The 15,232-nt window shown below is 37.1% G+C and overlaps 2 protein-coding genes across 2 annotated transcripts; one reads left to right on the forward strand and one right to left on the reverse strand.

Moving 5' to 3' along the window:
- The first annotated feature begins 2,295 nt into the window (after window positions 1-2,295).
- On the forward strand, window positions 2,296-4,020 carry LOC137936762 (histone H3.3). Its single transcript, XM_068781627.1, has 5 exons — window positions 2,296-2,402; window positions 3,032-3,103; window positions 3,186-3,262; window positions 3,370-3,460; window positions 3,545-4,020. Exons 2-5 carry the CDS (start codon window positions 3,032-3,034, stop codon window positions 3,713-3,715), a joined length of 411 nt encoding a protein of 136 aa, XP_068637728.1. The 5' UTR covers window positions 2,296-2,402; the 3' UTR covers window positions 3,716-4,020.
- A 1,478-nt stretch (window positions 4,021-5,498) lies between these two features.
- On the reverse strand, window positions 5,499-12,500 carry LOC137936319 (uncharacterized). Its single transcript, XM_068780908.1, has 9 exons — window positions 11,925-12,500; window positions 10,029-10,235; window positions 9,240-9,491; window positions 8,678-8,744; window positions 8,444-8,605; window positions 8,261-8,352; window positions 6,760-6,939; window positions 6,542-6,678; window positions 5,499-6,216 (listed from the first exon to the last, which is right to left on the reverse strand). The coding sequence occupies exons 1-9, from the start codon at window positions 12,420-12,422 to the stop codon at window positions 5,997-5,999; spliced, it is 1,815 nt and encodes a 604-aa protein (XP_068637009.1). The 5' UTR covers window positions 12,423-12,500; the 3' UTR covers window positions 5,499-5,996.
- Between the last annotated feature and the right edge of the window lie 2,732 nt (window positions 12,501-15,232).

Here is a 15,232-nt window from a genome sequence, read left to right on the forward strand (position 1 = left end):
CCACCAAACAACATAAAATAACTTTCTTGCCCATTTTTTTTTTCTGTGAGTTCAAAATAGGTCTTGAATATTATGAAATTTTTTTAGTGGGCAATTTGATCATGCCTGATTTTTTAAAGTAAGAATTTATGGGTTGGCAATAGTCGGTTAGTCCACCAAGAACTTGAATTAAAGTGAAAAATTGAATTACATTTAAATGATTTGATTCAACTTCAACTCATCTTTGGGTGTTAATGTAGATGAGTTCAAGTGCAGTAGAAAACAGATTCCAGTGTTAGTACCCCCAAATGAAAAGTATGATATAAAAAAGAGAATGAGTAACCTTTTATACTATATTTAAATAAAATATATACCTAAATAGATAATTAACCAAAATAAACATGGTTACTACACTTATAAGTGATTTAACGTGTAGTGTATTAGAATATATTAATATCCTAATTAATGAAAAACTATATTATATTACTTAATGATTATAATTTATTATAAATTAAAACAATAATTACACGTGACTAAAATAAATTATTTAAAATAAATAAAAAAGTTAAAAATAACATAAGTGAATATAATAAATAAATAAATTATTTTGTAATAACATAGATATAGTTTAACATTAAAACTCACTATTTTAATACAAAATAAAAAAATACATAATAAATATATATATATTAATTTATCAATAACATAATATATATTTTACATATTATTAATTAATAATATATTAACAAAAAATGAAAAACTAATGGTTTAATTTTTCTAACTTAGGAAAAATTAAACATCGTCTTCCTTAGCGCGCATCGTCTTCCTCAGCGGCGGGCCAGTGGGCAACGGCGATGGAGGCAATGCTCTGACGTCGAGAGGGAGAAAAGAGGGAGGCCGAGAGAGAAGAGAAGTCGGGAGGCCAAGAGGCTCCGCGACAAAGGCTCAGCCTCCCATGCTTTGCGACAGAGGTCAAGAGGGAGGTCGAGCGAGAAGAGAAGCCGGGAGGCCGGGAGGTCTAGAGGGAGGAAGGCTGACGAGGGTGGGGGAAGGAGGAGAAAAAAAACTTTGTTGAAGGATCGCGGGGGGAGAGGGGAAGGACCAACGAGTGTCGCGCGCTTCAATCGGTTGATTCGCAAAATAGGTATGAATCAGCTTTCCCCATTTTTTGTCTGGGCGAATGAAGTGGTGTAATTTTACTTCAATGTAATTCATTCTACACTAACGCCATTATTTAATGAACTAAGTAATGTGGGGGGAGGGGGGGAGGAGGAATTCATTCCACTTTATTGTGGACTAAATTTGTATGAGATTATGATCAAAATCAAATTGGAGGATATTGCTACATACACAAAGGAAGTGGCAATATTCTCCAAAGGGTAAGGTGGTAATGAAACGGGGAGGGAACAAGACCGGATGGAGATCCGATTTACAAAAATCCAACCTTAACCTATCTTGAATCTGCGTATGTTCAAGTTTGGTTTGATATGAATACTTTGAATTTGAGCTTGAATTCAACCACAAGCCCAAACTTTTTAACTGAGCTCGAGCCCGAGTTTGAACAAAGTTTAAACTCTACCTACATTTAAAACTATAAATATAAAAATCTACATATATGATATCCTTCATGGTGGAGGTGACTTTATTATGCTTAATATTTGGTATCAAAGCAGGCACTACGTCCCGACTTTGAGTCCCCGTGAGTAGGTGGACCTCACGCCCTTGGCGGGGCACCGTAAGGGAGTATGGGCTCTTGACTTGGTCTCCGTTGCTGTGTTAAGGTCGTCGTGGTCATCGGCTCGGGAGGGCAGGGTGTGATGTTATGGTCCTGGGTTAAGTACCTATGTTTTCCGTTCTTAATAAATCGGAATTTTGGATAATATTGACTAAGTGCTTAACATTTTATGTTGTCCTAAAAATGAAATTGGTAAGTTCCCCATTTAAGTGAAAAAAAGTGACATTTGAGTTGCCTGGGCAATGAAATAATGAACCCAGTATTTAGAATACTAACTCACAACAACCGATGGTTCGAGCATAAAAGATTCTGGTTAGGAAGAGTACGCGATATTGAGCAATAAAAGAGCAGAGTAAAGAACTTTCGCCAATAACAACCGGACTTTCGCCTCACCACGATCCGACCACGACCACTCTAACTCATCCAGGCCGTTCAACACTGTTTAGAAAGCACAGCGAAGTCAAACAGAGACCGTCCGATCTCGACCGGTAAAAGCACACCTTGCGCCGTTCCTGGCCGTCAGATTTAAATAGACGCACATCAGCAGATTAACCCGGAGTCTCGATTGGCGACATAAGGCAACTATAAATACCAGAGGACGCGCTAACGGGAGAACTTTTTTCTGTGCTTACGAAGTCCTTCTCTGATTCTCTCTTGTTCTTGTTTTGGTTTGTGGGAAAAGTGGGAGGTTAGTTATGGATTATTACCAGTAATTTTTTATGAATAGTTAATTAGGCTTTTGTGATATTCTTGTTTTATTTTATTTTACGAACTGTCTCGAATTACTGTAATGAACCACAATTTGAATTTGATCAAAGCGGAAGAAAAGAGGGGAATCGTAGGAGCATCGTATGGTTTTGTTGTTGTTTGGAAAGGGTTGATAAATCTGTCCTAATTGTTGGTTTGTTTTTCCCGTTATTTCAAATCCTTTGCCGGTACCCATATTTTTGTTGCCTAGATGGGGATGCGGGCTCTTAGGGTTTTATTTTATTTTAGTAGGTACTGATTGTTGCGGAATGGTTCTGGTTTCTTTTTTCACTTTTTAGTTTTTGAAACTGGAACTTGTAGTAGTACTTTTTGTAACTGTTCGTTTTTTTGTATTTTGTTGGACGAAAACTATTAGGGTTTGTTCTTGGTTACGTTACCCGTCAATGTAATGTAATTTTATTGGCTAAGCTAGGGTTATTAGTTCCTTTATTGACGCCCTTAGGATGTAAGAGAGTTGAAATTTTACGATTATTTGCATTCTATAGAAGTTCTTTTGGAGATGGTTGATTGTTTTGTTTTAAAGGAATTGTTTTTACGATTATTCTGCAGATGGCTCGTACCAAGCAAACTGCTCGCAAGTCTACTGGAGGAAAGGCACCAAGGAAGCAACTTGCTACCAAGGTTTCACAATTATTGATTTTTTGAGTAATTAGTTTCATTTCATTGCTACAAATTCTGATATTGGTTTTTTTTTAAATTCTAGGCTGCTCGTAAGTCTGCTCCAACAACTGGAGGTGTGAAGAAGCCCCACAGATACCGTCCTGGAACTGTAGCTCTTCGGTAGTTTTTCTGGTCTTTGAAATAAATACTTTTTTTTTTTTGGTTGTTGCTTTAAATGGCTAAATCTTTTAGTAGTTCTAACTTCAAATTCTATTCTTTCCCTGCAGTGAAATTCGCAAGTATCAGAAGAGCACTGAGCTTCTCATCAGGAAATTGCCATTCCAGAGGTTGGTTCGTGAAATTGCCCAGGATTTCAAGGTAAGTTCAGTTATACCTCGTTTCAGAGGTTGTTCCATAATTGAAATTCAGTATTAACAACTAGCTGCTCCTTATTTTTTGCAGACGGATTTGCGTTTCCAGAGCCACGCAGTGCTTGCACTGCAAGAAGCCGCTGAAGCTTACCTGGTGGGTCTGTTCGAGGATACCAATCTCTGCGCTATTCATGCCAAGCGTGTTACTATCATGCCCAAGGATATTCAGTTGGCAAGGCGGATCCGTGGGGAGAGAGCTTAATTGACTCTTCTGGTCGATAACTAAACACATCTCAGAAAGAGAACTGAGGATAACTCGTATTGAGCTCTCTGTTTTCTGATAGTATGTAGATCATATTAGCAGTAGCTTACGTCGTTGAGCTAGATGTAGATGGATTTCTGTGTGTAGTAAAATGTCTACTGTTTAATGGAGGTGACTACTGGACTCCTGTTGTGCACCATTTTTTGTTGTTGTTTAACATGTCAATTTGTTTGTTTTGTGCAATGATCTATATTGTGAAAGACTCGTTTATGTCAATGTTGATGGATTTCAGATATTTAACTTTCTGTGGTAGCGTTATGCCCTCCATGAGAGAACCTTTTCAATTTTATCAAACAAAGAGGAGCTTTTCTGGTAGGCAGGAAGTACTCAATTGTAATCTTCTGTAATGGATTTCTATGAGTATATCTGATAGCATTTTGCCCTCCTTGAGAAAAAGCCTCTTTCAATTTTATCTAACAAATGGAGGAGCTTTTCTGGTAGAGAGAACAAGAAAAGAAGTCTACAATATTTCGTGTGAACTATGATCTCCTCAGGATTGATTGTTCCTCAACTGCCTTGGCCATATTGCCAGAGAAAGATGGTATAAATTCTTTCTACTGAGACAATGTCGTAAAGCATGAGAATGTAAAACGTTCAATATTTTTTGCAAGATATTACAAAATAGTTAGGTACAGTATGAAATATCCTGATTAGTATTCAGGGTCTCGCTGCAACGAAATAAGTTGTGAGAACAAATATAAGTTCTGTATAAACAGTAAACTGAGAAAATTTGAACAAGAGAGAAGCACATTCACACCTTATAAGCAGAGGAAATCTGAATTCAAGTTCAGCAATCAACGAATGATCCTATTTGAACAACCTAGCGAAATTGCTAAAAGAGGGGGTTGAGAAAGGTTTTGAACATTATTAATAATACCCATTTTGATTATTTCTTCGAGCTCGACAGAATAATCTTTTTCAACAGTACAAACGATGCTGTTTTTTGGCAGTTCAGAACTACTGGCAGATAAGTTAAAAAAAAAAAGTTGAAAATGTTACTTTTCCCAATGCTTCAAATCCGATATTCTAGAAAATAATTTTTAAAGTTCGTTATTTAATTTAAGTAAGCCACTCGTTTCGGAATTCTTGTCGTCCTTGTGAGTTCTGAATTTAATCTGAAATCTGAACTACGGCAGCAGTCAGCGCCAACTTCTCTTCGAGTCTGTACTCTGTTCTCTGTTGTCTGTTCTCTGTTCGAGGAGGACTACAACTCGTGAAGCCGCGGCAGGGATTTGCCGTATCGGGTACAACTGACGTATCGGGAGTTCAGAGCCTGTGATTTATTCGGGACACTGTAAACGGAAGAGCCGTTCAGGTTATTTGCCTTTTCCTGTCCGATACGAAGAAGGGTCTGTCCTGATCCTGTTTCGGTTCTAGAGTGAGTGAGTCGATACCGTGTGTTTGAATGACCAACAGAGAATACTGCCGACTGGAGATTGTTTCCGACGGGTGCAACCAAAATAAAACTGTTTCCGACGGGCATGGAATTGGAACACTGTTTTGTTGTGAATGAACGGTGTGCATCATCAACTCAAGCATGAAGTCGACGGATCAAAATTTACAGGGAAGAACCCTAAAGGCAGCTATTAAGTACCCAAATTATTCAAAATCTGATAATATATTTCATCAATACATATCAATCGTTAAAAAACTGTGCATTAATATACAATACACTCTGTTTATCGTTTTCTTTTCTGCTATACTTGGTGTAAATCATGCGGCAGATTAAAACTCTTTGTTTTTTCCACATTAGAAGTTACAGGTCTCTCTGACAGAGAAGGAAAAACCCAATTTAAAAGAGTATATTTACAAAGACGCTCTTGCATGCACCTCTGTAGGTATAAAAAAATCAACTTTATCTAATTGCTTCTTTTACATGAAAAGAAGAATAAGAAAAAAAACAAAGAGCAAAAGGAAAAGGAAAAGGAAAAAGAAAAAGAAAAAGACATACTATGTTACACCGACTTTCGAGTGATAACCAAATAGTACAAGGCTGTAGATCCAACAAATTGGTAGTCGCACACCAAGCAAACCCTCTCACCATGCATCACCTTCCCCCCCATCTCACATCAAATCATACAACAAAGGATAGCTTCAGGTGGTCCCAAAAAATTGCAGATGTAAACATCCGGACAGGTGCTTAAATTGTTCTTGAGCTGTTATGAGCGGAAATTCTTTGGACCACTTGTTTCTTTGATAGAACCATAAGACAATACCGGCCTCATGTTACTTCTGATTCTGATAAGGTGGTCTTCACAGCTTCCGTGAAGTAAAAAAGGCTCATGACCCCAAGGCATTTTGCTAGCCGGAATACACAAGCTTCAACTTTGGTAGAGTTTGGAGACGCTGAATCCGGTAGACTTGGTAAGCAGTCTGGTAAATATTGATCTCCACTACCTGGAGTGCAGAAGTGAGAAATGACAGACCGACAGAATATAAACCTGCATCAAAGAACCAAATTGGCAATGAAAAGTCATTAACATGTCAACTGCTAAACTAATAAGAAAACCTCTAAAGAATTGACCAAGCATAACCACATACACGTTGAGTTATCAGTTTTAGCCTCCCATTCAGGGGCTCAGTTTTTTTTCTACATTAGAATTAATGAGAGCAGAACGCAAAAAAACATTGAGAGTAGTTGGTAACTTCTCCAGAGCATTCACTTTTACTGAAGGCTAACACGTAGTCCATCAGCCTCCCTCAACAACACTTCACCAGTACGCATGTGTTTATGCTTGATTGTTGCTAAAGGGAACTTTTCATTACCTTAGAATGAGTCTTCGTAAAAATGGATCTGTTATAACTTGAGACCACACGAGGTCCAAGCAATCAGTAGTACAAAGTGTCACTTCCCATTCAGCAAATGCAGAAGACAGTATGTTGTCAGCTTTGTTGAAGGCATCCTGGTATGGGGCAAAAATCTTTTAAGACGAACTGACAGGATATTAAGAATGAAAACAAAGGCCACTCTCGTATCATCTCACCATGTCCATATCAGAGATGGACAAGCCAGCCAATTGGCTAAATGCTTGAAGAGGAGCAGTTAGGAAAAAGGTAAACTGACTCCCATTGTGTACTCGGTCACAAGATGGACTTTGGAATGCTGGCCTTCCAGGAGAGAGAAGCATGGCAGCTGTCTCACCCCTTTCTGCCCCATGTATAACCTGAGACAGTTTCAAATATAAGACTCACAACAACAACATTGAAGTTCCACCACATGAAATTTTCACTAGTTATAGCTATGGAAACAAAATTTTAAATCCTGCATGTTTCCAAAAATTTGTAACATTTTTATCTTCAGGAGGATAAAGTTCTTTTGAAATTAAGTTGAGATAAAATCTGGTTGTATCCATGCATCATGAGAGTTCTCAATAAAATAATGCATGCAACTTCAGTAGAAAAGCAAAGTGCATTTGCATTTTTAGTGAAATAAACACAGTGCTGGTTCACATATATTTCAAGTGAAAATGATGAAGGAGATGAACAACCAAAGATAAAACAGAAAATTAAAAGGTTCAGATGCAAAATAGATGGAAAAAAAATCTTTAGATTTGCATATTTCAGTTTTACAGTAGCTTATCACATATACATAAATAGGAAGATATTTCTCAAAGATAACAACAACACAACTACTCTGTACCAACTACATGCTTAGGGACAAGTATTGTGCACCTAAACCTGGTGATAGACATTCCAATTATGACATCTTCAGATATCAAAGAAAAAGAAAAACTTGTAATTTTCTTCCAAAAATTAGAGCTTATTATTGCAAAACTGAAACACAGCTACACAAAAATTTGAATATCCCGAGCATCTCTTTATTGAAAATGGTGAATACAAATACAGTTTGTCAAGAGGGTAACCAGGGGAGATTTTTTAATGAGAAAACTTAAAATGTTTTCAATAAATCACTTGAAAAGGTTACATGATATCCCTACTGCATTCTACCTTCCAAATGTTTTTTTTGAGAAACAAATATAGTTTCTATTTTACTACTTCAGGACAGTGTCCTGACTTGAATTCTTTCTTCTTTTTTGCACACACTACACCTAATTTCCCCAGTTAAACCCCCTCCCGCCACAACCGCAACAAAAGAAAAAATGGCCCTGTCCTAGTCACATACATACATAATACTTCATGGACCAGTAAAAATTTGTTCGATAATGATTCTAATTCCTGATTTTGCCTTGATCACTCTCCGCCGGCATCCAGGAAATCCACTCACAGAAGTAATTGAATATTTAATTATCCTTCTCTTACAAAGAAGTCATCTCACTTATCAAAATGGTATCCATCAAAACCTTAAATACCCTTTTTTCCTCGTTTAATGCAGTACCACAGTTTTTAATGAAGCATTGTAACAGATAGTACAGATTAAAACAAATTTACAGCTTGCAGCTTGCACACATCATCAGGATGAAAGTTTTGCCTTTGAAACATGCCCAACTGACCAAAAAAGTTAGAGACAAGTTTTAACAAACCTGCCTTGAATGCATGACTATTGTCGCTATCAATTATCAGAAAGAGTGGTTTTCTTGTAAATGGAATCAGATCACCAGGATATAAACTATTCACTCCTATAAAATAAAAAATAAAATTGTGAGAAAAAGCTAACACTGACTAATTTAATTAAAGTCAGAAAAAATGGATGGAACTGTTGAATGATACCTCCATTTGCTCGAGAACCCAGCCATAAACAATTTTCTAAACAGTCTGCTGAATCTCCTTTATCAACTTTATGGTCCATGTGAGAAATATTGTTCACATGCATAGAGTTTTTATAAGGTTTAGGAATATCCATCTGAGAAGCCATGGGCTGACTAGCCTTTCCTGTTGACTAGGAGTTACTTAAGCAATCAAACTACTATAGAAGATTAAAGAAAGTAGAGAGTCACAAAGTACCTGATGCTGATACATATACTAGTAAAATACTTTCTGGAGGTAGCTCTTCACAAATTGTAGCAAGTACCTGGACGTAAAGCATAAATTGAGCACTTAATTAGCAACACTAAGAACAAGAAGGAATTAGACTTCCCCTTTCCTAAGAAGAATTAAAGCAGATGAAGTTGGTCAAATTTATCCAAAATATGACCAGCCAAAGTTAAGGGATCTTTTCTCACTAATAAACTGAGGATCTCTCCAGTTCATAACCGATTTAAGATTATTCCCCAAATAACCCATTCTTGTAAGGATTAAACAAATAATCCGGTGTAAGAACATATGTGAGCCACATTACCATTGGGCTTTGACCCACAAACAGAAGCTAGCAAAAAAATGGGATTTCATTTACCAAGCCAACCCCCTCATATTAAGTAGATAACCCAGTAAGACCCATAAGTCTTTTAAAAAAAAAAAGAAAAAAAAAGACCCATGAGTAACCAAAAAGAACAAATATAACAATAAAATTTGTCAGCACGTAAAACTGACAGAGAACATGTCACGGCTTATAAAGCTTCACACTTACAGCAATAAAATGTGTAACGGAAGGACGATAGAGAAGTGCCTTTCGAGGATTAGGAGGCAAAGTTGGATCTGCCATATCTGCAACAAGGTTTATATCAATCAAACCAGAGGGTCCAGACTGGTCACTAAAACCTCCATAACCTCCATTTTCAGTTGTTTCTTTTGTGCGCATTTGATAAAAGGTTCCACTAGGTTCCCACTCCAAACATTGTAGCATCCTGACTGTGTCTAGAGTTAGCTCTGTGAACTTGACCTATAATTAAAAAAAAAGGTGAAAAAATATAAGTAGATATAGTCACAGCACAAATAACAAAGTAACAAACAGTAATATTTGGATGCTAATAGTTTGCATTATTTAACCATCTGAAGCAAGCAGTAGCATTATAGAAGGTACCACCAATAATGCCTTCATGGATATACTATCCACTTACATTAGAGGAAAAAAAGGAAACAAAATGATGATGATGAAGAAGGATGTATCATCTTGATGCCGTGCTAACAATAGATGATCCACAAGAAATTAAAGTGATATCAACTGAATTTTCTCATCAATGCACATGTTTGATTAGATGGAAAGATGAAATTGTTCTCATTGTTGATTTAGGCAGTTTGGAAGATCCACTAGCAGCCAAGCTAGACCAATGAGCCAAGACATGGCCCTCCTCCGTGTGTGTTGTGTGAGTGAGAGAGAGAAAGAATGAGAGAGGTCTAACCTCATTTCCCATGATGTGTGTGTGTGTGTGTGTGTGTGTGTGTGTGAGAGAGAGAGAGAGAGAGAGAGAGGTCTAACCTCATTTCTATGATAACTAGTCAGCACTGCATTTCGTAGCCTGAGAATTCTCTTTGAGTGAAAACGGGCCACATGTGGAAGGGAAGTCGGATGGGAATCAAAAAGTACACAATATCTCAAAGGCCGGATATTCATAAAAGCTGTATCAACCTTTAAAAATTTCACAATTTCCTGGAGTACTTGCTTCCATTCTTTAAAGTTGGTCTCCTGACCAAACACAGGCAATACATTATTGCATGAGTCTCAGATACCAAAGCAAATTGCATAATTTATCGTGGACTGCAAATGAATAACCAGGTCAAATTGCATAAAGAAAAGTGAAGCTGAGAGAAAGAGAGAGAGAGAGAGATTTGAAGAGTTATTAAGCAACTCTTTCATATTAAACTAGTAATCATTTGCACTTGAAACTAAGACTATAGTGAGAGACCAAGGCAGATCTTAAATGCACTACCCAAAAAAAAAAATATCATGAAGTTGGATAACTCAATGGTTTAAAATGTGTGGACTCTCATGATTTAAGTAAACCACACACAAAAAACCTGTTCAATAATGCATACTGGTTAAGTAACTTTGCAATAACAAGCAACACACAATCCAATTCCTATCAAAGTTGGTCACTGTGTGCTCTATGACTAGTTGTTTGCCTTTATTACATGCTAATCAAATGATGCACCAACATGACAAAGCCACCTTAACCTTCATGGAAGAACCACTTGAATGAAGGAATTTTATGTGAAGATTAACTGGATGGAAAATCTCCTTAAACAAAATAAGCACATGATAAGACAAAATCTCGTGTCTTTCTAAATTCTCTTGCATTCCATTGTGAAAATTGATGAAAAGAGTTCACTGCAGTTTTCCGCGAGATTTATATCAACTTCAATATGTCTTATGAGAGGAGCATCCTGATCAAAACAATTTAAAGGCAGTATAACAGGGGCAAAACAATTAACATTGCATCAGAGTAAATCCAACCATTCAAGAGAACATGAGAATTACTTCACAAAAAAATAGTCATTTTTACAAAACAGATCCAAGAACATTGCACAACAAAAGCCAAAAACAATCTACAGGGAACATATCTGCAATTATAAGTATCAGGAATGGCTCTACTGGGTATTCTTCAGGTCATTCACAGAAAATATATTACTTAAAACATAATTTTCTTCAGCCACCATTTTGTGATTTTGAACACCAGAACCAAAATTTAACCTATTGACATAAATCTCAAATCCTCATCAAATACTAACTGCACTCTATGTAAATATGCATCGAAATGGAAGTCTAGCTACCATTAAACCCTCACTATATCCCTATGTAAACATCCATCGAAATAGAAAAGAAGCTTAAATCTAAACACTGAAGTCAAAGAAGCACCTTTCTAGACACTTTCTTCGCGTATCCAAACTAACCACTTCGATAGGGGAAAAAGAGTGCACAGAACACACAGAACATTGGATGCTCTCAGGCATTCGAAGACAAAATACATGAAATCTAGACAATTTTTTTTTTTAAAAAAAGGTCTTGACACTCGAGAATATTCATGCAAACAGAAACCGTTGCTTCCCATCTTCACTCAGGAAAACTGAAATCCAGTAATAAGAGGTGCTACCTCTGTTTCATGTCACGTAAAATCCCCAATTTTCAACACGACAAAAGCTTTTATACTCATGCATAATCCAAGAAGCTTAACAAAAAAGAAACATTGAGTACACTGAAACCAAAAATCCCTCGATATTTTCCACTAAAGAACTCTATACATAAAAAACTAAGATCAGTCGACAACTATTTTGATGTCAGATGAGCTCTAATTCTTCCAACGAGTTGTCATCATGCATAATTCACAACTAACTCAAAAGTTCGCAAACGAGCCGAAAAAGAAAAGTATAGTAGTACCGGGAACTCGATTCTACTATCCTCTACGAGAGCTTTAAACTTCTCAACAAGAACGCGCACGGTCTCGGTTCGATTCAAAACCAAAGACACCGCTAGAAATCTGGCGTAAAACCTCAACTCTTTAAACCGAAGTGCCAGATCGGCGGCTCCTCCCTTACGCCCCTCAAAATAGCCGCGGTTAAGTATCGCCTCATAGAAAACGTACGACTCGAGCAGGAACCGCGCCTCACTCGACCGGAGATACTGCGAGTAGTAAAGCTGCCCGATCCGCGAGGCGATTTCGCCAATCTCCCACCTCTTCAACCCGAACTCAACGAGCTTCAAGCGGTTCTCCTGCTGGAATTTCCATAGCCTCGTGTAGGCCTTGAACACCTTGTGGAAGGCATAGTGGTGCGGGCCGTGGAGATGCGGCGGCAAGTCGCGGACGCGGGCGAATTTCCGGTCCGCGGACTCGACGAGGAAGCGGAACGTTGCGGCGACGTCGGCGGCTGCGCACATGGCGCACTTCAAAATTCCGGCCGGTTCCGGCGAACCATGCAATATTAGGCTAGAGAGAGACTAGAATCAGTGACGCGGTTTCCGGTTTAGCCGTTTATATTTCTCGGCAAGGTCGCTTTTTACAGCGACGGCGTATGTGAGTGCGCGAGATCGATCAGTCGCGGGAGTTCCATCCTTCCAAGTGAAAATCTCCATTTTCCACCTGTACGCTGGGATAGTAGGTTGAATTTTCCTTTCGCTTTTTCTTTTCCCTTTCTGCCCTTTTCCGTTTTCTAAAATCTGAGGCTTTTAAGAAAGGATTTGAGAGGTTATTTTGGGGAACAAAGGAAATTATTCTCTTTTGCAGATTATTACATTTATGCCACAAACTTATCTTAGTGATACATTTATTAAAGTAAATTAACGAAATATGGGTAGATGGGGGCTGGTCCTCGTGGTGGGTCCCACTAATAGGCAGTAATGAGTTGGCACGGAGGAGGTTCGAATATTGATTTATGAATTTGAAATAGAATTTAATAATTATTCTCAATTTTCCATTATTTTACTTAAATATCAAATATTATCAAGGGCTAATTACATACATACCCCTGAATTAAGGTACCATTACTTAAATACCCAAAGGCCTAAGCCAAAAAAAAAAAGACGAGGTATAATGTGATTAGTTTGGGGGCATTTATGTCTTTTTATGTACTAAAAAAAGGAGTTAATCGATTTATTGCTATGAATAAAAATAATTATTTAACATTATTTACCGAGAGTAATTGCATGAATCATGCACAAGTAGTTGAAATGTTGTTTATTTAAATAGAAATTAAATAATTGACGAAGAATAATAAGACACCTAAGTAACGGGCCCACAAGAAATCTTGTGATCTTGTGACCTCGTGACCTTGTTGGCATCATGTGTGAAATGGGTTGCCCTTAATTGAAAACCATTTGATAGCATGAGAGTTGGCATTTGAATATCTCGTAATTGACCATCATCATCACCTAAGTCCCTTTCCTTACTTAAATCTCTAATACTGATTAGACTGTCTTAACGATTAATCAATCAAAAAAATTTGACTTTGTGAATGTGTATCATCTTTAAAATATAACTGTCGGACTTTGACTTAGCTTAATCTTTGACTATTATAATGTAGACTAATGTTGTCAAAATTGGACCCATTCAACCTAATTAAATAAAAATAAAAACATACAAAGGTAAAAAAAAAATTATTCCATTTTTATTTTATTTAATAAATAGTAAAAAAAATAGGGTAAATCGATAAAATTGGAGTAGTTGGTGTCAGGCACCATGTCAGAGCTAGGTAGTTCCGGTCTACCTAGGTTAGATTCCGTCCACCCCTGGTCCACTGATAGGTTAGGTATTTGGCTTTTTGTACTTAACAGACCGGTTTTTTGAGTTGTATTGGCTAGACATTTGACAGTTGGATATGTACGATTCAATAATGTCTTATACGGGTCGACATTGATAGTTTAAAATTTGTGACGGGTATTAATAGGGACTAATATATGAGTACTATCATTGAATTGATTGTTTTCATTCACACGAAGATGTAGAAGATGATGTATTTCTCTATCTAATTATTTGCGATCGGGCGAAACTAATCTCATTATTAGCATATATACCAACAAATATTATCTTATTTTATTTTTTGTAGTTATTTTATTAACAGGTCTAGTAAATAATTTTTTTAAAATAGATAGTAAATAATAATTTAATTTTCAAGTGCATTCTGACCATTTCTTTTTTACAATAAATGGTGGAAAAGTAGAAGAGCGTTTACACAGTGGCAGTACAACTACACGAGTAACTAAAACACAAATAAAGATAGGGCAAAAATCATAAACACGGCCATGTGAGGGCGAGGAAGGGACGGGAGTCTGACGATTAGGGTACCCTGCCCCTTTCATTAATGGCTTTTGATGGTTCTTGCATGGAACGGAATAAATGAAAGAAATGGGTGGGATGGTGTACAGGCAGGCACACTTCATGTTGACTTGTGAATGGAGTGAGTAAAAGCCAAAGTGGGGAAAAAAGAGGCATGAGACGAGAGGAGAATTGTGGGATAGAAATTGTTGCTTGTTCGTTTCAGTGAAAAGGAGACGGTCAAAGGAGGCAGATGAAATTCCAAAGGATTTTTTTTTTTCTTTTCTTTTCTGTAGGGTCACTTCCTTCTTTGTCCCACCTAGTTCATATTTTTCAACAGACAAAAGGATCCATCAGCCAACCATCACCAACAAGGCAATGACTTCTTCCTTTTAAGATTAGTAGACAATTTTGTATTAAAAAACAAAAAAGAATGGGAGTAGTTAGATGTTTGATTAAGAAAATATACAGCCATCTCCTAAAAAATCTTTTCTTATGTCTCATTTCCCTGCTTTATTAGGTGAAAGTTTTTTCTGTCACATTTCTCAAGAAACTTTATGGCATTTCCTTTCATGCACCGAGGCCATGAAAGACACTCTTTGAGCTAGTGTACAAGCCTGTGTTCTGACTGATAAGTCTTCATGAAACCCTTCCAATTTGACAAGAGCGCTGTTACAAAAGGTTAGTGTGGAGCCAAGTCGATAATTGAATCAAAAGTTTTGAGTTTGAGGTAGCCAAGTAAAGGCATTGAAAGAGAGAAATAAAAAAATGGGTTTTTGAATCAATTGTTTAACTTAGATTTTGTGATAAACAGAGTTTAGTGCAAATTGGGTACTTTGATACTCTTCACTCACTTGACGATGGCTTAGAAGTAACCACAAACCCTATTCTTTAACTGAAGTTAGAAGAGAAAATGGTAGCCTTTGAACAAGAGCTA

The sequence above is a fragment of the Aristolochia californica genome, unplaced genomic scaffold (genome assembly GCF_029961685.1).
Source record: "Aristolochia californica isolate CCGP_79_NKW_82.1479 unplaced genomic scaffold, dmAriCali1.0.hap1 SCAF_7, whole genome shotgun sequence".
NCBI lineage: Eukaryota > Viridiplantae > Streptophyta > Magnoliopsida > Piperales > Aristolochiaceae > Aristolochia > Aristolochia californica.

What these genes read in the sequence shown, in the direction of transcription:
- LOC137936762 (XM_068781627.1), top strand. Translation starts at nt 3,032, where the DNA reads ATGGCTCGTACCAAGCAAACTGCTCGCAAGTCTACTGGAGGAAAGGCA. An exon ending in GGAAGCAACTTGCTACCAAG is followed by an intron (nt 3,104 to 3,185) that starts GTTTCACAATTA and finishes TTTAAATTCTAG; the next exon opens with GCTGCTCGTAAGTCTGCTCC. An exon ending in CCTGGAACTGTAGCTCTTCG is followed by an intron (nt 3,263 to 3,369) that starts GTAGTTTTTCTG and finishes CTTTCCCTGCAG; the next exon opens with TGAAATTCGCAAGTATCAGA.
- LOC137936319 (XM_068780908.1), bottom strand. Translation starts at nt 12,422, where the DNA reads ATGTGCGCAGCCGCCGACGTCGCCGCAACGTTCCGCTTCCTCGTCGAG. An exon ending in ATAGTAGAATCGAGTTCCCG is followed by an intron (nt 10,236 to 11,924) that starts GTACTACTATAC and finishes GTGTTTGGTCAG; the next exon opens with GAGACCAACTTTAAAGAATG. An exon ending in AGTATATGTATCAGCATCAG is followed by an intron (nt 8,606 to 8,677) that starts GTACTTTGTGAC and finishes CCTAGTCAACAG; the next exon opens with GAAAGGCTAGTCAGCCCATG.